The sequence below is a fragment of the Cucurbita moschata genome, unplaced genomic scaffold, assembly GCF_002738365.1.
Source record: "Cucurbita moschata cultivar Rifu unplaced genomic scaffold, Cmos_1.0 Cmo_Scf00044, whole genome shotgun sequence".
NCBI classification, from domain to species: Eukaryota; Viridiplantae; Streptophyta; class Magnoliopsida; order Cucurbitales; family Cucurbitaceae; genus Cucurbita; species Cucurbita moschata.
In genome coordinates, this window is record NW_019268560.1 from 1,032,292 (window position 1) to 1,055,402 (window position 23,111).

At 31.2% G+C, this 23,111-nt stretch overlaps 1 protein-coding gene across 1 annotated transcript; it reads right to left on the reverse strand.

The window, feature by feature from the left end:
- Nucleotides 1-634: 634 nt before the first annotated feature.
- On the reverse strand, nt 635-994 carry LOC111434041 (cysteine proteinase inhibitor 1-like). Its single transcript, XM_023071337.1, has one exon. It carries the CDS (start codon nt 992-994, stop codon nt 635-637), a length of 360 nt encoding a protein of 119 aa, XP_022927105.1.
- Nucleotides 995-23,111: the final 22,117 nt, after the last annotated feature.

Below are 23,111 nucleotides of genomic sequence, written 5' to 3' on the forward strand. Positions count from 1 at the left end.
TAGCAACCTTATTTACATGGATTGTAACGTTATACTAAATGTTTGCTCATGAAATATTATTGGATTTTATTATAATATTTTACCGCTTTTATTAGAAAGTATATTGAAAAATGACACTTATCTACTAAAAAGTCTTTAAAACGAATTTCACACGAGAATCATCACAAAAATAAATGGAACATTTCACGGTGATAGAAATTAAAATGGGACACGTGTCTGGGAAGACTTCCCTAACCCTATCCCGCGCTGTAAACATTTCTAGGTGAGTCCAAAAAAACGTCTCAATTTAATTTTTTTTTTTAAAGAAAATGTGATATTATTTACCATAACTTCTCACTAGAAATATTTGGATTTTCAACCAGGCATACAAGGAAACTTCTTAAACTTTTTCTTTAATATTTAATTTTCATTATAATTATGAAATGCATGTTTTGATCATTTACAAAATTTATATAAATTTAAGTTCATCGTATAATTCTTTTATTCAAAGACATATATCTTATTCAATAAAATTATACTTATATTAAGTTTTAAACCATACATAAGGTTGATCGAGATTCCAAACATTCATAACATAATATAAAAAAGATAGAGAATTCAAAACACACATAGTCTTTGATAAGAAGCAAGAAGTCTATTTGGAGACGTCATAGAAGTTGATAAGGTTGTTCTTGTTGTTGAGGTCAGTGAACACAAGGGTGCCATAGGTTCCGCTACTAGTCCCCTCAAGAGCTGTCAATTGAAGTTTATAGTTGGTCCCGGCCACAATTTGCATTTCTCCACTAATCACTTTTTGGAACTTGAGTTGAGTCTTTGCCTGTTTATTGTGTTCATTGACTGCGAACTCACCTAAGCTCTGAATCTTTGGATCATCTATGTTTTTTATTGGTTTGTAGCTACCAGCCAAATCTAAACGTTGGGTTGCCGCTACGAGGGACGATAGCGATAGGACGTAGAGGAGAAGAGAAGCCACAAGGAAAAGAGCCTTAGTCATGGTGATAAAGTTTGAAGATGATGAAGAGTATTTGATGATTTGTTTAAAGAAAAGGTTGGTGGGTATTTATAGGAATGGATAAATGCATAAATGGAGAGGAGATTACAATTTTCTAAACAAAAGTATTCAAAGCGTTTTCTTTTAATATGTTTACTACCATATAAAAAATTAAAAAAAAGTTAAAAATAAGAGTCATTTATGGTGGAATAAATCAAATAAGGTAATAGTAGTTACTACCATAAATAAATAAATAAATAATAAATAAAAAGTCAATTATGGTTCTCAAATCTACCGATTAAAGCAAAACAAACTCTTTTAATTTTAATTTGAAATATATTAGAAAATTGAACTAAATCAATAGAATTATAACAACAGCAAAAGAAAAAAAATAATAAATAAATAATAAAAAATAGCAGCCTTATCCCAATTGCTCTCACTAACATCTTATCCCTTTTCCAACTCTCTCTCTCCCCAATCAATTCAGTCACCAAGAATGTATCAATTAATCAAGCAAAAGAAAAATGCAGATTTATTAGGAGACGATGCACATTTAGTTACCAGATTTTACTTTGTTATTATGAAAACTCATATTTGAGATATCTTTTTTTCTATAGGCAATCGTCATACATGATCTCCTTTAATGGATGATTTATAGAGAGAGATTTTGCTTTGTTATTATGGTGAGTTATATTCCGATCTCCTTTACTTTATACAATCCATTGTGTTACAATAGAATCAAATCTCTTTTTCATTCATTTATTAATAAGATTTTAGTTAGTATTATATTACTTCCAGTAAATGGTAACTAATTAAAAAAATCGTGAGATTTAGAAATAAGAATAGATTAACAAGAAGAAAAAAAGGAGGAGTGGAAAAAGAAAAATTTAAATTTAACCGAGGAAACACAGAGTAATAGGGAATTAAAAGATAAAATAGAGGAATTATGGTCAAGAAACCTATCAAATTCTTTCCTATAGCATAACAATATCTTCCATAAAACAACAATAATAATAGAGAATATGATTTTACTATCGGCATGATTATATTTGATGTTGACACGTGCCCTGTGGTTCTGCACTTGTCATGTATATTGATATGTGGGAATTGTTTATGAATCGATATGATTATGATATGATATGTATATGTTATGATATGTGAATTGTATGATCATACTTACGATACGATGTGTTTAATGATATGTTTGAGATAGGATATAAGAAGGATGCACTAAACGTAATGTAACGATAGGACTACGATATGTTCATAAGACGATACGATAAGGTTATGTATAGAAAAGACTATAGTTGTGATAGGTTGATAAAAAGATACAATAATGTTATGTATAGAAAATGCTATACTTAAGATATGACTAATATAATGATATGGTTAAGTTATGTATACGAAACGATATGATCAGGATCGATTGAAAAAATGATACGATTAGGGTATGGATAGAAAATGATAGGATTATTATAGATTGATAAAACGATAAGGTTATGATAGCCACCTAAGAAATATCGACGGTTATGATAGGTCTTATTCATGAAATTGTATGTGTTTGCCTATAACCCATTAGTGGGGTCACTTACTAATAATATTTAAAATTAATAGTCCAAAAATAAATAAAGAAATAAACTAATAAAAAAAATTATAAAGAAATAGTTAAAATAATAATAAGAATAAATAAATAAATAAATTAATTAATTATAATTAAAATTAAAATTAATGTAAAAAAAAAAACAAAAAACATTTCTCCACTTCTCTCCACTAACCTCTCATTCCTTCCCACAATTATCTCTCCTCAACCCATCCACAAAAAGTAACAGTGCAAAAAGAAAAGGAGAAACAATAATTGTCAATTCACTTGAGAAAAAAAAAATGAGAATGGCCTTATCTTCATTTTCTTTTATCCTATTTTTTTTAGAAATCACAACCAATTATAGTTAGATCTTCGTTTAATTATTACAATGATGTAGCTTTGAGTTAGAAACTAAATCTCAATCATTTATACGATTTTAGTAAATCACGTCACATTAGTAATATTAGATTAAATTTTTGTCAGATTAGTAATATTAAATTAAAATTTTATCCCTAACCAAATGAATAGATTAAAGATAGAATGACCAATAAAACTTCTGAATAGGAAAGGCTGAGATTGGGAATGATTTGAAAACAGAGATAGCAATTTGGAATACATGAGAACACAATTAAAAGGTAACATATAAAAAAATAAATTAGGAAATTAAAAACCAAAGACTAAATACAGAGGGAAAGGTAAATACAGACAGTAGTAAAGCACAGAATAACTTGAAATAGCTGTATCTACTTCTTTATACAACAGTAACCATGAAAAAATAAGATTTGTAATAAAAATATCCCAGAATAACTTGAAATAGTTGTATCTACTTCTTTATACAACAGTAACTATGAAAAATAAGATTGTTAATAAAAATATAATTATAGACATATGACATTTCAAGACTTTTAACAATGGACCAATGTAAATTAGAGAAATAATGTTATAGGGTTCAAACTTGAAATTGATGTCATGGGCTCACATAGGTTGACTTGGATTTCAATGAACTTTCATTAAGGATAACGACGGAACATCAACCTAAGCTAACCAGGTAAGTGGCCTTACTATCAGCATAGTTATATTTGATGTTGACACGTGCCCTTTGGTTCTGCATGTGTCACATATATTGATATGTGTGAATTGTCTGTGGATCGATATGCTTTCTATATGTTATGTATATATTATAATATGTGAATTCTATGATAATAATTACGGTACGATGTGTTCAAGGATATGTTTGAGATAGGATACAAGAAAGATGCACAAAACGAAATGTAACGATAGGAGTAAAATACGTTCATGAAACGTTAAGGTTAGATTACATCCCGGAGTGGTATGGATAAGAGAGATTGATGGAAGAATACAGTTAGACTACGGGTAGAAAGGGATAGGTTTGTGATAGATTGATAGAACGATAGCGTTAGGTTAAGTTCTTGTGATGAGATGACTAAGGTACGTTCACGTAATGATATGTCTGTGATAGGTATAAGAACATTAAGGCTATGATAAGTTAGAGAACGATATGACTATGAAGTGTTTACGTTATGACTCGTTTATGATATGATACATTGTGATGCAATATGTCATGGTATGATGTGTATATGATGAAATGTTATGTCAAAAGCATAGAACGTTATGTTAGGTCTCTTAAATTGTGTGTATACAACATGATATGAATGACATGAAATTACGATAAATGGCATGAAATATAACCCCGTTAGAATTATGTATGATTTGAGAACTGAAGAATAAGAAACGATATGAAAAATGATATGATATGTACATAATGCTAGCGGGGTTGTATTAAAGGATAATGAAAATGGAAAAGTTTTGGGACCTCATGCATTATGTGTGCTCATGCATTTGTGGGGATACCCCTGTCCCATCACAAGGGTACGGACGCGTACATCCAATGGCAGGACAACGATCGTTATGTTTTGCATAGCGCTACCGTGACGGTTACTAGTTCTAGCGGGTCCGGCCTAAGGGGCTCCCAGAATATGCCCACCGGATAAGGAAAGTGGCCTAGCGGTGTGCGAACTAGCTAGTGAGCCCACACTCGCACGTATGGGCTGTGTGTAGAGTATATGGTACACGTCCAAAATTACCCGTTAGGACAGCACCGTAGAGAAAACGGAATGAAAGATAGGTCCCATCATCTCATTGCATGTAATTGTTGCATTTAACCCTAATAGTGGGGTCACCTACGGAGTATTTCTTTAAATACTCAAGCCATGTGCTACTACATTTTTTAGGTTTAAGGCAAGGCATTCCTGTACGGCTGACGACGGCATCGCAACTCGAGACCATGGCACATGCATAGGATAGTGGTATTTATTTTCTTAGACTTAGGCTAGAATAGAATATTTTTAACTTGAACTCTTATTCGTTTTATTTGGTCTTTTGTTGTGTCGTTTTAAAGATGTTTTCGAAACACGTAAGTCCATGGCTGTATTTTAAGATAAAGGTTGTGTTTATGGAATTTAAATGAAGTCTTTCGCATTCAATGTTTATGGTACGTATACAATAACGACCTTAAATTAAGTAGAAAATTTTGGGTCGTTACAATAATGATATGGTTAAGCTGTGTATACGAAACGACATGGTCATGATCGATTGAAAATATGATACGGTTAGGGTATGGATAGAAAAAGATAAGATTATTATAAATTAATAGAACGATAGGGTTATGCTAGCCACCTAAGGAATATAGACCGTTATGATAGGTCTCATTCATGAAATTGTATGTGTTTGCCTATAACCTCATTAGTGGGGTCGCTTACTAATAATATTTAAAATACTCAAGATATGTGCTATTTCTATTTCAAGTAAAGGAAAAACATCCTTGTACGACTGACGACGACATTGCAACTCGAGATCATAACACATGTATAGGGTGATCGCATACCTTAACCGTATAATAGGATAACTGGAGATCAAATGTAGGCTATAATAGGATAATATTTTTAATTTAATCGTTTATTTATTTTATTTAGTTATTTATTGTGTCGCTTTAAAGACGTTTTCAAACACGAAATCCATAGCTTTGTTTTAAGATAAGATTTATGTTTTACGTGTAGACAGTAACAACCTTAGATTAAGTAGAAATTTTGGATCGTTACAAAGATTATAGTTTAAGGTAGTCTTTTAATTTTAATTTTAAATAGTTTGTAGAATTTCAAAATTATTCATTAAATGAATTATTATTTTTTTTTATAAAAACAAAGATTAATTAAGGTATGTTTATTCATCTTCTATTTAATAGCTAATTAAGATTTATTAAATTATATAAAAAAAATTAACTATAAGAAAACTCTATTTAAAAATGATTTTATCTCGAGATATTTATGGAAAGAACACATTTATTTAAATACTAACACTAACCAGGGAGTTGAATAAGTTGGAATTTTAATTAAAAATTTGAAATAAGCATCAAATGTGATTAATTTTTATTTTAAATTTAAAACTGGTAATTCGCATCAAAATCAATCTAACCAATATAATATAAGGGTTATGAACCAGCAATCTCTGAAAAGATTGTAGTTTTATTTTCGATTCTTGACCTATCATAAGACAACACTTATTAGGATAAAATTATGATACCTAATATGATGGTTCATATTTACAAAGAACTTATTAAAGTCGTTAATAATGTCGTTAACCAAATTAGTGATAACTCAATATTATGGAAATAAGAGTTATTCTTGTATATACTGTATTCTAGCATTGTACATATCAGATTGGGTCCATGTAGATAAGCCATAACATGTAACAAAATACTTCGGTTATTTATTAAAATATATATATATATTCTACGATCCAAATTGTTCCTATCTTGCGTGTTCGATATTTGGAAGGGAGTTCTTTCAATCCATGTGACTTTAGTTGTTAATGTAATAAATGTATAATAAATTTGATAATAACACGAAAAATAGTATTTTGAACATAATCTAATAGATAAATTAGAGATTGCTCGATAATTATATAATTTTATTTTATTTTGTTAAGTGCTTTTAAAATTATATTATATAGTTTTTTTAAAAAAAAATTAGAATTTGATAAAGTATTATAATATTTCTTTTGAAGTGGTATAAATTATAATAAAAAAATTGTGAGGAAATAAACATAATTGGAAAAAAGATAAAAACAAAATTATTACCAGACCTTACCTTTTATTTTAGGTCAAATAAATGTGTGTTTTTAATCCTTCCATTGAAGTTGACTTCGAGTATCTGAATTTGAATATTCTATATTTTAGCCCTAAAGTTTAAAATAATCTTATTTTATGTTCCTTTAAGATATATGTTCTTCTATTCACTTTCTATTTCTATTATCTAGGGCTAACTCGATAATTATTTTTCTTATTTGTAAGATGATGTTCTTTAAATTTATTAATTTTGTATTTTTTTGAGTTGGTTCATGTGTTACTTCATGAAAACATTAGAGATTTTGTGTAACAACCTAAATTCACCGCTAGCAAATATTTTCTGCTCAAGGTTTTTAAAGCGATTGGCTAAGGAGAGGTTTCCACACACTTGTAAATAATGTTTCGTTCTCTTCTCCAACTGAGGTGGGATCTCACAATCCACCCCTTTTGGGCCAGCGTCCTCACTGGCATTCGTTCTCTTCTCTAATCGATATGGGACCTCCAACCTACACCCCTTCGGGCCAGGCGTCCTTGCTGGAAAACCGCCTAGTTTTCATCCCCCTTTCGGGGTTCTGCCTCCTCACTCGCACATCGCTCGGTGTCTGACTCTAATACCATTTGAAACGGCTCAAACCCACCACTACTAAATATTATCCTTAGTCTTGAAATATTTATATATGAATATGCATGCATGCATGCATATATATATATATATATATATATATATTAAATATCTCATTTTCTTATATATATATATATATATCTATACAAATATACATATTTGGATCACATAATCTTATGTAATTTGACCAAAAAATAATAATAATAATAATAATAATATAATAGAAGATTTAGAGAATCAACTCCAACTTGGTAACAAAAAAAAAAAAAAAAAAAATTCCTTCCCCAAATTTCTATAGGCAACCTTACACAACTCCCGTCTCTAAACTAAAATGCACGAAAGAAGGGTGTGGTTTGGCTTACCTAAACATTCTTCATCCCTGTTGAGTTTTTCCTTGGAGCTTTGCCCTTCCTATAGTGTAAACATAAAGTTTCAGATCTCGCTGATGCTGGTCTTTGATAACGTAAACATTTGGTCTACTCTCGGTATTGTCACTCTCTTCATTCTTACAGGTGAGTTTGTAAGGAGCGGTTGAATGTTGTGAAGCTATGTAGCGTGTCATGAGCAAACAGACCTCCTCGTTCAATCAAAGACCTATTGACGTCGGGGGNTTTTTTTTTTTTTTTTTTTTTTTTTTTTTTTTTTTTTTTTTTTTTTTTTTTTTTGTAACTGTTACATATGTACTGAAAGCTATGATAAAAATGATATGACATAAAGAAAAGACGGAAGGGGTTGTTATACATGTTTAACGAACGAAAATGTTGTGACCTCATGCATCATTGTGTCTTACATGCATCGGGGAATCTCCCATTTTACAATGGTACGGACGCATACGTTATGAGGTAGAATAACGATCATTATGTTTATCATAATATTGCAACGGTCACTATTCCTACTTTCTGGCAGTAGCACCAGAGAATGCTAGCCCGATCAGGAAAAGTGGCTCAGGGGTGTGCGAACCGACTGGTGGGTTCATACTCACATGTGTTGGTCATGTGTATAATAGTAAATACACATCCAGTTACCCGTTTAGGATAATCGCCTACAGAAATACAAATTTAAATGATAGGTCTCATTCATGATTGTATGTTTTTGCATCCAACCCCAATAGTGGGGTCGCTTACTAATTATTTGTTAAAATATTCAAGTCATGTGCTACTTTTATTTTTTAGGTAAAGGCAATACTCTCGTGTACGGCTGACGATGACATCACAACTCAGGAGACCATGACACATGCACAGGGTTGTTTCCATATGAAACTTGTTCAACATTTTATTTACGGAAAATCTTATTCTCGAACGTTTCATTTTAAAATTCTAGGATGCAAGGTGCGCCGTATAATTTTCACATCATTGGATAATCAAAATTACAATGAATCAACATCACCCTATTTCTATTTGAACTGTGGTCTGGTAATCACTTGAATCATAGAAAGAACAAAACTATAGAAAGTTGAAGATCATTACACTCTTAAATGCATACCTTAGAAGAGGGTTGGATGCTGCTACCCCTTGAGATGTTACGTCAAACTCCTTGCCAGAGCTACCATTACAATCAATATCCATAAAAACCAAACCATAAAACAAATAAGTTATACGAGCATTCGTCGATAGATAAAAGTTTTTTTCTTTTGTATTTCAGTTACGAAATGGTTAGCTCATTAGAGTAGAGTTCAAAAGAGTAACAGACTCGACACTAGTTCCTGCTACTTACGGATCAAACACGAGCCCACCATACTTCTGTGAGGATAACAACACCGCCCGCAACATCCCTGGATGATTAGTGTTGTGTAAGTGTGCTGTCTCAGATTAGCAATGGACAGATAGTTTATATATCATACCAAATAACTCCAAGACCGGTTTCGAAAAATAAATCAATCTTTCCACAGGCTACACCACATAGGTTCAGTGCACAGGAACCACTCATCCGGACTGATCTCACCTATAAGAAGAAGACATTGACATAAATGTGGGAAACACAGGATATCGTAGGGAACCGGGTTAAGTTCTCGTTATACCTTCAAAAGAAGACGATTAATTCGGTCTGTGGTAGCATCTACAGTCAACTTGTCACGTTTGATTCCAACCTGTTCATCCATTATGATCAACTGTTATGGTACGATGTGTTTGATGAATTAATATGTTTGTGATATGGTACGTTGAAGGCATGCATGAGATATGTTATGTGACTATTATGATATATGAAATGATGGGACATATGCATGATGTGGACTGTTATGTCTAAAAGCATGAAAATGTTATAATATAATATGTGTGTGACATGATTGATATGATATGATTGACATGCAAAATGACGAGCTAGCATGAAATACAATCTCGTCTACTATCGTTATATTAAATGTTTGCTCATGAAATATTATTGGATTTTATTAGAATAATTTACCGCTTTTATTAGAAAGTATATTGAAAAATGAAAATTATCTACTAAAAAGTCTTTAAAACGAATTTCTCACGAGAATCATCACAAAAATAAATGGAACATTTCACGGTGATAGAAATTAAAATAGGACACGTGTGTGGGAAGACTTCCCTAACCCTATTCCGCCCTGTAAACATTCTAAGTGAGTCCAAAAAACGCCTCAATTTAATTTATTGTTTTTCGAAGAACATGTGATATTATTTACAATAACTTCTCACAAGAGTTATGTTGATTTTCAACGAGGCATAGAACGAAACTTCTTAAACTTTTTATTTAATATTTAATTTTCATTATAATTATGAAACCCATGTTTTGATCATCTAAATTTGTATTGTACATTTTATTTAAGTTATTCTACGCAAGATTTACCTTAAAATTATGAAATAAATTTTATTTGTTATGACATTAATTATTTTAGATTTATTATATGTATGTTCCCTTTTATATGACATTTTTTTGTTTTTTTTTATATAAATTTAAGTTGATCCTATAATTCTTTTATTCAAAGACATATATCTTATTCAACAAAATTATACTTGTATTAAGTTTTAAACCATACATAAGGTTGATCGAGATTCTAAACATTCATAACATAATATAAAAAAGATAGAAAATTAAAAACACACCGTCTTTGATAAGAAGCAAAAAGTCTATTTGGGGACATTATAGAAGTTGATAAGGTTGTTCTTGTTGTTGAGGTCAGTGAACACAAGGGTGCCATAGGTTCCCCTACTAGTCCCCTCAAGAGCTGTCAATCGAAGTTTATAGTTGGTCCCGACCACAATTTGCATTTCTCCACCAATCACTCTTTGGAATTGGATTTGAGTTTTTGCCTGTTTATTGTGTTCATTGACTGCGAACTCACCTAAGCTCTGAATCTTTGGGTCATCTATGTTTTCTATTGGTTTGTAGCTGTGAATGTTTGATTAATCCACCACACCTAAATGGTGTGAAAGTTATCTTATTTATAATCGAATAAATTACAAGGATATGGAAATAGTAATAAATGGAAATAACAATAAATGGAAAGATATCTATAGTAATAAGGCAAATATTAGATATTTGCCTTATAATAAAATATCAAATATAATATATACGGGAAAGTATAATTTATTACTAAATATCCTTAACACCCCACCGCAAGCTGAGCGTCAGATTTGAACGAACGTGAAGCTTGGATCTGAAAAATTCAAAGAGGTTGCGAAACACTTTTCGTGAAGATGTCAACAACCTGGTTCAGAGGAGGCGTAGAGAAACACTTTCTTGGCCATCGAAAATTGCAGAGGGATTGCTGCTTAGCGGCGATGCTGCCTTGGCTTCGACGAGAATATGTCTAACCCATGAAGAGGGATTGTCGCTTAGCGACGATGCTGCCTTGGCTCTGGTGAGAATATGTCTAACCCCAAGAAGTAGAAGGGGAAACCTAGAGCAAGGGACAAAGACAATGTTGAAGCCGAAAGAGTCGCCACATTGGGCGAAGGAGCCAATTTTGGTGAGAAGGGCAGCTGGAAGAGTCGCCACATTGGGGCGAAGGAGCCAATTTTGGCGAGAAGGGCGGCGGCAACTTGGTTGGCGAAGATGCCAGTGCGGCGCCCAGATTCCAAAGGTAAATCTCTACAGAAGGTCAATGGGCTTATTGAGATTCTGTATATTTTCGAAGAGAAATGCTGATGAAGATCCTAAGATTAGGGTTTTTGTGAAGGATGAAGGATGAAGGATGAAAGGAAAATTGGGAAGAAAATGAAAGAGGCTATGTTTGGAAAAGGTGAGGTTGTATGTACAGAGTATGGCGAAGGATGATTTGGAGGTCAAAAGGGTGGAGCCGAAGAATAATCAATCGGCTCTGCATGTGACAGCCATGACGACTGCCTCTGCGGCATCAAAGACAACAGTGGTGGTGGAGAAGAATAGTAGAAGATTTCAAAAGCCATTGAAAAGAAAGGATCTAGGTTGCTAAACCAAAATGGCTCTGATACCATGTGAATGTTTGATTAATCCACCACACCTAAATGGTGTGAAAGTTATCTTATTTATAATCGAATAAATTACAAGGATATGGAAATAGTAATAAATGGAAATAACAATAAATGGAAAGATATCTATAGTAATAAGGCAAATATTAGATATTTGCCTTATAATAAAATATCAAATATAATATATACGGGAAAGTATAATTTATTACTAAATATCCTTAACAGTAGCTACCAGCCAAATCTAAACGTTGAGTTGCCGCTGCGAGCGACGATAGCAATAGGACATAGAGGAGAAGAGAAGCCACGAGGAAAAGAGCCTTGGCCATGGTGATAAAGTTTGAAGATGATGAAGAGTATTTGATGGTTTGTTTAAGGAGAAGGTTGATGGGTATTTATAGGAATGGATAGATGCATAAATGGGGAGGAGATTAAAATTTTTCAAAGCGTTTTCTTTTAATATGTTCACTACCATATAAAAAATTAAAAAAAAGTTAAAAGTAAGAGTCATTTATGGTGGAATAAATCAAATAAGGTAATAGTAGTTACTTCCATAAATAAATAAATAAATAAATAATAAATAAAAAGTCAATTATGGTCCTTAAATTGGCAAAACAAACACGTTACAAGATTTTACTTTGTTATTATGAAAACTCATATTTGAGATATCTTTTTTTCTTGACGTAATGGTGTTAGAAAATCTCCTTTTCTGGATAATTTATCTAGAGAGATTTTGCTTTGTTATTATGGTGAGTTATATTCAGATCTCCTTTACTTTATACAATCCATTGTGTTACAATAGAATCAAATCTCTTTTTCATTCATTTATCGATAAGATTTTAGTTAGTATTATATTACTTCTAGTAAATGGTAACTAATTAAAAAAAATTGTGAGATTTAGAAATAAGAATAGATTAAAAGAAGAAAAAAAGAAGTAGAGGAAAAAGAAAAATTTAAATTTAACCGAGGAAACACAGAGTAATAGGGAATTAAAAGATAAAATAGAGAAATTATGGTCAAGAAACCTATCAAATTCTTTCATATAACATAACAATATCTTCCACAAAACAATAATAATAATAGAGAATATGACTTTACTATTGGCATGATTATATTTGATGTTGACACGTGTCCTGTGATTCTGCACTTGTCATGTATATTGATATGTGTGAATTGTTTATGAATCGATATGATTATGATATGATATGTATATGTTATGATATGTGAATTGTATGATCATACTTACGATACGATGTGTTTAATGATATGTTTGAGATAGGATATGAGAAGGATGCACTAAACGTAATGTAACGATAGGACTACGATATGTTCATAAGACGATACGATAAGGTTATGTATAGAAAAGACTATAGTTGTGATAGGTTGATAAAAAGATACAACAATGTTATGTATAGAAAATGCTATAGTTAAGATATGACTAATATAATGATATGGTTAAGTTATGTATACGAAACGATATGGTCACGATCGATTGAAAAAATGATACAATTAGGGTATGGATAGAAAATGATAGGATTATTATAGATTGATACAATGATAAGGTTATGATAGCCACCTAAGAAATATAGACGGTTATGATAGGTCTTATTCATGAAATTGTATGTGTTTGCATATAATCCATGAGTGGGGTCACTTACCAATAATATTTAAGATTAATAGCCCAAAAATAAATAAAGAAATAAACAAATTATAAAATTATAAAAAAATAGTTAAAATAATAATAAGAACAATTAATTAATTAATTAAAATTAAAATTAAAGTTAAAAAAAAAAACATTTCCCCACTTCTCCCCACTAACCTCTCATTCCTCACAATTATCTCTCCTCAACCTAATCTTACGACAAAAAGTAAGAGTTATTGGTCCAAAAAGAAAAAGAGAAACAATAATTGTCAGATTTACTTGAAAAAAAGAAAAAAAGAGATGACCTTTACCCAGTTGAGATTCACAGGAGATTTGAAGATAGATGGTATATATTAAATTTCATTTTCTTTTATCTTATTTTTTTTAGAAATCACAACCAATTATAGTTAGATCTTCATTTAATTATTATAATGGTCTAGCTTTGAGTTAGAAACTAAATGTCAATCATTTATACGATTCTAGTAAATCACTTCACATTAGTAATATTAGATTAAATTTTGGTCAGATTAGTAATATTAAATTAAATTTTTATCGGTAGCCAAATGAATAGATTAAAGATAGAATGACCAATAAAACTTCTGAATAGGAAAGGCTGAGATTGGGAAAGATTTGAAAACAGAAATCAGCAATTTAAAATACATGAAAACAAAATTAAAAGAAAACATATAAAAAAAAATTAGGAAATTAAAAACCACATACTAAATATGGAGGGAAAGGTAAATATAGAGAGCAATAAAACACAGAATAACTTGAAATAGCTGTATCTACTTCTTTATACAACAATAACAATGAAAAAAAACTTATCTACTTCTTTATACAACAGTAATCATGAAAAAAAAATAAGATTTTTAATTAAAAATATCCCAGAATAACTTAAAATAGTTGTATTACTTCTTTATACAACAGTAACCATTAAATATAAGATTGTTAATAAAAATATAATTATAGACATTTGACATTTCAAGACTTTTAAGAATGGACCAATGTAAATTAGAGAAATAATGTTATAGAGTACAAACTTGAAACTGATGTCATGGGCTCACATAGGTTGACTTGGATTTCAATGAACTTTCATTAAGGATAACGACAGAACATCAGCCTAAGCTAACCAGGTAAGTGACCTTACTATCGGCATGATTATATTTGATGTTGACACGTGCCCTTTGGTTCTGCATGTGTCATATATCATCATGTGTCATTATCATTTATCATCTCACGACATCATATAATATCAACACACCATCATATAATACCATCACATCATCATATAACATCATCACATCATCATATAACACTATCGCATCATCATATAAGGTCATCATGTCATCGTATAAGGTCATCACGTCAACATATAAGGTCATCGCGTCAACATATAAGGTCATCACGTCATCATATAACATCATCACATCATCATATAACGACATCACATCATCATATAACGACATCACATCATCATATAACGACATCACATTATTATATAACGTAATCATATCATCATATAACATAAAGCATAAATGATATGTGCAAGGGCCACAAGACATGTGTCGTTATACATAAGACAAGTCTTCCAACTGAGCTGATAGTAAGGTTACTTACTTGGTTGGCATTAGTTGAAGTTTCTTTCTAATTTCGTATCGACTTGCCTTTGTCCATCGAATACTTTTCCACTTATACCGAGGTGTTTCAACCTATAAAATGAAGGGAATGAACTCTTCATCCACACGGTAGAAGTATGGGAACCATTTTGATTTTTATTAAGAATTAAAACAAAACAATAAATAGGGGAGTAATAACTCTACTTTTATAGAAACCTTAGCTTTTAAGGCTTTCATGAGATCTTCGTTGCTATGACTCAAACACAATGTCAAGGCTTGTGGGAGCCTCTTGAAAGAAAATCTCAAAGGGATTGGAGAAAAGAGTTTCGAGAATTCTCTGGAGATGTAATTTCATTTTCACAGAAAGTAGGAGAGATTTGTATGTATTTGACTCCACTCGAGAGTTAGGGACTTTGGAGAATCTTTGTTAAATAATATATTTGCATATCTAATATATTAGGATATAATATCTTATACAAATCATATTTAAATATTACAATATATCCTAATATATTTAACTAGTTTGAATCTCATTCAAATTCCAATATATTTTTATTTAATGTATCAAAATACATTAATTGATTTAATATTTATTGTATCAAATACAATAAATATATTTTTCCTTCCATATATCTAATATATTAAATATTAATTGGAATCCTTCAAATTAATATTTTTTTTTTATTTATATTTAAAGAAAATGAACTTTTCATCCAGCAGAAGCATTGGAAACCATTTTGATTTTTATTTAGAATTAAAACAAAGCAATAAATAGAAGAGTATAACTACACCTCTGAGAAACCCTAGCTTGCAAGACTCTTTGAAGTATTCCAACCATGCACAAATTCTCCAACATCCTACAAAATCTTCCTTGTTATGACTCGAACACAAGGCCAAGGCTTGTGGAGCCTCTTTAAAGAAAATCCCGAAGGGATTGGAGAAGAAGAAAGAGTTTCAAGAATTCTCTGTAGATGTAATTTCATTCTCTAGAGAAAGTGGGAGAGATGGTATATCTTTGGCTCAACTCGAGAGTCCTATTTATAAAAACTCTGGAGAATATTTGTCAAATAATATATTTGCGTATTTAATATATTAAGATATAATACCTTATACAAATTATATTTAGATATTATAATGTATCCTAATATATATTGTAATTAATTTGCATCTTATTCAAATTTCAAATATATTTTTATTTAATGTATCAAAATGCATTAGATTTAATATTTAATTGTATCGAATACAATGAATATATTTTTCTTTTAATATATATAATATATTAAATATTAATTGAAACCTTCACATTAATATATTTTATTCAATTTTTATTTAACACATAATATATTAAATTTTAATTTGAACCCTTCAAATTAAATATATTTTCTCTATTTATTTAATATATCTTATATATTAAATATTAATTTGACATTTCAAATTAAATTTATTTTATCTATTTATTTAATATATCTTATATATTAAATATTAATTTGACATTTCAAATTAAATTTATTTTCTCCTTTATATTTAATATATCTAAGGGTTAAATATCAATTTGAACCCTTTAAATTTTGTTTTAAATAAATTGAATCTTTTAGTGTTTACTATGTGCTAACAAGGGACCTTATGGACCTACAGATTATAAGCTCCAATAATACAAAATTAATTAATTAAATTTTTTAATTAATCAATTTCCATTCATTAACTATAGATCACTCCATTATAGACCTAGAGTTGCACTCTTATGCACCGTAGGACAAGTTATGTCCATTGATATAACCATTACAAGCAAGTCGATCCTTCACGAGTTATTCATAATTACAGCTGGTTTAAAAGTTCGTTTAACCACTGTAATTACATCTTTCACCTTAAGTACAACTGATTCTGTAATGAATAATTTGTTTTGGAGAATCGACTTACTGTGACAGATTCTTCTTAAAGACAATCTTTTCTTCACTTATTAGAACTCATGAAAAATTCCTTGAGTGCTACCCCACAATTGATAAGACGTTAAGAAAACTTTTATGATAAATGGGAAGAAGTATAAGATTTTGTTTTTCTCTTTTTTGGATGAGAAGGATGAGGAGAGAAATTTTGGGATTGTGGGATTGACCAAAGTTACAACTTTTTTCTTTTTTTATTATTTTTTCTTAGTTGTTACATATCAAGAGACAATTTGTATACTACAGCTACAACTTTACTGCGAACTGGTTGGAGTGAAAACTTGATATGGTTATGTAACAACAATAATAAATAAGCTTAATAAAAATAAATAAAAATAATATTAATAAGAAAAAGAAATTGTATTATCTCTCACCGGCCATAATTTATCATAATTACTGAAAAAAATCATAACAAAAAAAAAAAAAAAGGAGAACAAAAATGTCATATTTACTTGGACTAAAAATGAAAAATAGTCTTTACGCATTAGGGGTGTACATTCAACCCGACAATCTGACAACTTGGACCAATCCAACCCGAACTATAATGGTTGGGTCAAGTTGGGTTGGATTAGCCTTTCGAGTTGGTTTAGGTTTATTTTTCTAAACCCGAACTGACTCGGTTTGGTTTTGAGTTCATGGACAAAACCGTCGGGTTGACTCGAGCCAAATAAAAATATATAAAATATGCTAAGAAGTTTACATTAATGATGTGATAACTCTTACGTTATGATGTGTTCAATGATATGTTTGAGATAGGATATGAGAAGGATGCGATAAACTTAATGTAACGGTATGACTAAGACCTCAGGAAACGATATGGTTAGGCTATATATAATGTAATGATATGATTATGGCCGATTGAATGAAACGATATGGATAGGATACGGTCATGCAACGGTATGGCTAGGATACGTTCATGCAACGGTATGACTATGATACATTCATGCAATGATATGGTTAGGATACGTTCATGAAACGATATAAGTAGACGTCAATGAAACGATATGATTAGGATACAGCGCGTGCACACACGCACACGGATGCATGATTAGGATACATTCATGCAACGATAAGGTTAGGATACGTTCAGGTGACGATGAGTAGACGTTCATGAAACGATATGAGTAGGATACGGTGCGCGCACACACGCAAACACACACACACACACACACACACACATGCACGCGCGCGCGCACGCACACGCACACGCACAATCATTTATACCTAAAGTACCTATATATCTTTATTCCTAAAATACCTCAATAATTTTTTCTAAAATACCCAGATATCTCTATTCTTAAAATACATCAATCATTTTTCTAAAATATATAGACAATACTCATACAATTCTATGACTCGACTATTGAGATATTGATGATTTTGTAACATTATACACTATGTAGGAACATCTAAACATTCAGCACATGCTATTCACGGGAATTTTCAACAAGCCACTCAAGGAGACAGCTAACGTTTAAATTAACAACTAAAGCCACATGGATCGAAAGAACTCCCTTCCAAATACCAAACACGCAAGATAGGAACAATCTGGATAGTAGAATATATTTTTTATTTTTTATAAATAACTGAAGTATTTTGTTACATGTTATGGCTTATCTACGTTGACCCAATTTGATATGTACAATGCTAGAATGCAATATATACAAGAATAACTCTTATCTCCATAGTATTTAGTTATCACTAATTTGGTTAACGACATTATTAACAACTTTAATGAGTTCTTTGTAAGTGTGAACCAGTATATTAGATATCGTAATTTGATCCTAATAAGTGTTGTCTTACGATAGGTCAAGAATCAGAAATAAAACTACAATCCTTTCCTTTGCAGAAGTTACTTGTTCATAACTCTTATATTATTTGGTTAGATTGAATATGAATTACCAAATTTTAAATTTAATATAAAAATAAATCACATTTTGTGCTTATTTCAAATTATTAGTTGAAACTCGACTTATTCATCTCGGATTAGTGTTTAAATAAGAGTATTCTTTCAATAAATATCTCGAGACAAAATCATTTTTAATTAGAGTTTTCTTATAGTTAATTTTTATTTATAATTTAATAAATCTTATTTAACTATTAAATACAAGGTGGATAAAGAATTAATCTTTGTTTCTATTAAAAAAATTAAAAATTAAAAAAAAATAATGATGACAGAGGGTCCAGGGGGTGTACGAGCGCCCTAGAGATTCACACTCGCACTTGTGAATCGTGTGTAAGGAAGTACTACACATCCAATTGTCTGAAACTGGAGGCCACCCTTATGATGATTAGAGATTGGTCCCTAAATCATGATTGCATATGTTTGCATGGCCCCCTATATGATGACGTGATGATGCTAATTGATGATGTGATGATGTTATATGATGATGTGATGTGATGATGTTCCATGATGATGTGATGATGTACATGATGTTGACATGATGATGATGATGCATGATAACAAGATGATGTGAGACGTATGATGATGAAATAATTTAATATGATGATGTGCATGTATTAAATGTCATGGTGCATTATGACGACGAGTTTTCAAAGACATGACCTAGTTAATGTTAATAATAATGAACGTATGAAGGTCAATGCATGCACGTTACTTAAAGTAATGTGTGAACGGTGTATAGGATTGTGTCATAAAAATGATTTAGAGATGAAAACTATAGGGACCTTATGCATTTTGTGTGTTCATATACATCGGGATACTTCCCCATTTATGGTGACGAGTACAAACGCGTATACTATGTAATGATGATCATGTCTTGTATGACACTCAGGGTCTACTAACTTTCGGACGTCGCTACGGACAGCTAGCTCGACTATGATGGGTCCAGGGGGGTGAACCGCCTGAGGATCCATACTCACATGTGTGGGTCGTGTGTAGAGAAGTACTACATATCCAGTTTTGTCCCAACTGGAGGCCACCCCTATTACGGTTTAACGATAGGTTCCTAATAATGAGTTTCATGTGTTTGCATTCCTTAACCCCAACGGGGTCACATACTGACTATTTCTTAAAATACTCCCACCGTGTGCTACTTCTATTTTAAGTCACAAGGCATCCATGTATGGTTGACGAAGACATTGCAAGTCAAGACCATGCACATGCATACGATAGTAGCATTTTATTTCTTAAACTTTAGGTTAGGATAAGGTGTTTTTACTTTTATTGTTCATTTATTTAATTTAGTAATTTCATCATGTTGTTTTAAAGATGTTTTCAAACACATAAGTCCATGATAGTGTTTTATGATGTAGTTTTAAATGTTTAATTCCACGTAAGAGCATAGGTTATGAAAACGGTAACGACTTTAGGTTAGTAGAAATCTAGGGTCATTATAGTTGGTACCAGAACTTTAGGTTATAGATTATGTAGACTAGCCTACGAGGTAGGCTTGACATGTTCCATGGTCCCACCGTTAATGTCTCATCACCGTCATGTATGTCACGTGTAAAATAATTTGAAAAATTATATTATTTACCATAGCTTCTAATGATAAAAATTTTGATTTTTCAACCTGGCGTAAAAGGAAACTTTTATTATTATTATTATTATTTTTCTTTAATATTTCATTTTCATTATAATTATCTCATGAATGTTTTCATTCATTTAAGTTATTCCGATCAGAATTCATGATTTGAAATTAATCTTATTTGTATTGAAATTAATTATTTTAGATTCATTATATATCTTATTTAACTGAAGTAAACAAATTTGATTGAGATTCCAAACATTCATAACATAATATAAAATGATAGAGAATTAGAAACACATATAGTTATTGATAAGAAGCAAGAAGTCTAGTTGGAGACGCCAAAAAAGTTGATAAGGTTGTTCTTGTTGTTGAGGTCAGTGAACACAAGGGTAACATAGGTTCGGCTACTAGTCCCCTCAGGAGCTTTCAATCGAAGGTTATAGTTGGTTCCGACCACAATTTGCATTTCTCCACTAATCACTTTTTGGAAGTGGAGTTGAGTTTTTGCCTATTTATTGTGTTCATTCAATGCGAACTCACCTAAGCTTTGAATCTGTGGCTCATCTATGTTTTTTATTGGTTTGTAGCTGCCAGCCAAACCTAAACATTGGGTTGCCGCTGCGAGTGACGATAGTGATACGACGAAGAAGAGAAGAGAAGCCATAAAGAAAAGAGCCTTAGCCATGGTGATAAAGTTTAAAGATGATGAAGACTATTCGATAGTTTGTTGAAGGGGAAGGTTGATGGGTATCATACCTCAACCACTTCCAGCATTCCCCCTTTGTGATGCATAATGTATTCTATGTGTCCGTGCTTCGCAAGTACTTGATCGACTTGACACACATTATAAATTATAAACTCTTGTCCTCATCCCTCGACCACTTCCTACATTCCCTCAACTTTCTCTTCACCCACGGACTTGGTTGGATGACTTGTATGTTGTATGAATGACATGTACATTTGTGGCCCTTTTTCCCCAAGATTGAGATCTCTTTTTCTTTACCATGTAACAATATCTCCTTTTTCCCAGCGATTTACCTAGAGAGATTTTGCTTTATTATTATGGTAAATTATATTTCAGATTTCCTTACTTTATGCAATCAATTGTGTTACAACATAATCAAATCTTGTTTTCATTCATAAATCGATTTTAGTTAGCATCATATTAGTTCTAGTAAATGGTAACAAATTTAAAATAAAATAATAATAATAAAAAAAGAAATACGATAAAATTTGGAAATAAGAATGAATTAAAAAAAAAGAGGAGAGGGAGAGGAAAAATTTAAATTTAACCGAGTAAGTAGATGGAGTAAAAGGGAATTAAAAGATAAAATTGAGGAATTATCCGATCAAGAAATTCTATCAATTTTTTTCACATAACATACCAATATCTTCCATAAAAGAGTAATAATAGAGAATGAGATCATTAATGAAAAAAGAATTATATATATAACATTCCAAGACTCTATTTATAAAGTCTCTAATGTGCACATGAAGTCTAATACATGGATCGAAATTGAAATTGATGTCATGGTTCATATAGGTTTACTTTGATACAAAGGACAAAATCGAACTTTCTTCTCAAGGATAAATTGGTGACACAACTAATCAGGTAAGTGACCTTACTATCGACATAGTTATATTTGATGTTGACACGTGCCTTGTTGTTCTGCAAGTGTCATACATATTGATATGTGTAATTGTTTATGAATCGATATGATTATGATATAATATGTATATGTTATGATATGTAAATGGTATGATAACACTTATGGTATGATGCGTTCGACGATATGTTTAAGATAGGATACGAGAAGAATGCGATAAACGTAATGTAATGATATGATTAAGATATGTTCCTGAAACGATATGATTAGGTAATGTATAGAAAGTGATATGATTATGATAGGTTGATAAGACGATATGTTTAGGATACGTCATAAAATGATATGGCTAGGATATGTTTGGGAAACGATATGACTAAGATATGTTCATGAAACAATATGACTTTGATATGTATAAGAACAATAAAACTGCGACAAGTTTAGGAAACGATATGACTAGAATATGCATATGGAACGAAATGACTTTGAAGTGTTTACGAAATGATATGACTATGATCTGATATGAGAATGATATAATCTATGTTATGGTACAATATGCTTGATGAATTAATATATTTGTGATATGATATGTTGAAGGCATGCGTGATATATGTTACGTGACTGTTATGATATATGATATGATAGGATAATGCATGATGTAGACTGTTATGTTTGAAAGCATGAAAACGTTATGATATGGTAAATGTGTCACATGATTGATATGAAATGATTGACATACAAAATGATGAGCTAGCATGAAATACAATCCTGGCGTACACATGAAAGACATGATAAACGATATGAGAAATGATATGATATGAAGGAAAACGCCAGAAGGGTTGTATTAAATGATAATGAAAATGAAAAAATGTTGAGACTTCATGAATTATTGTGTGCTCATGCATTGGGGGATACCCCTTCTCATTCACGATAATACGGACGCGTACGCTACAAGACAGGGGAATAATCATTATATTTATCATAATGTTGCCGTAACGGTTGCTATTCCTAACGAGTGTCTGACATCAACAGCTACTAGAGAATGCTTGCCCTACTAGAAAGGGACC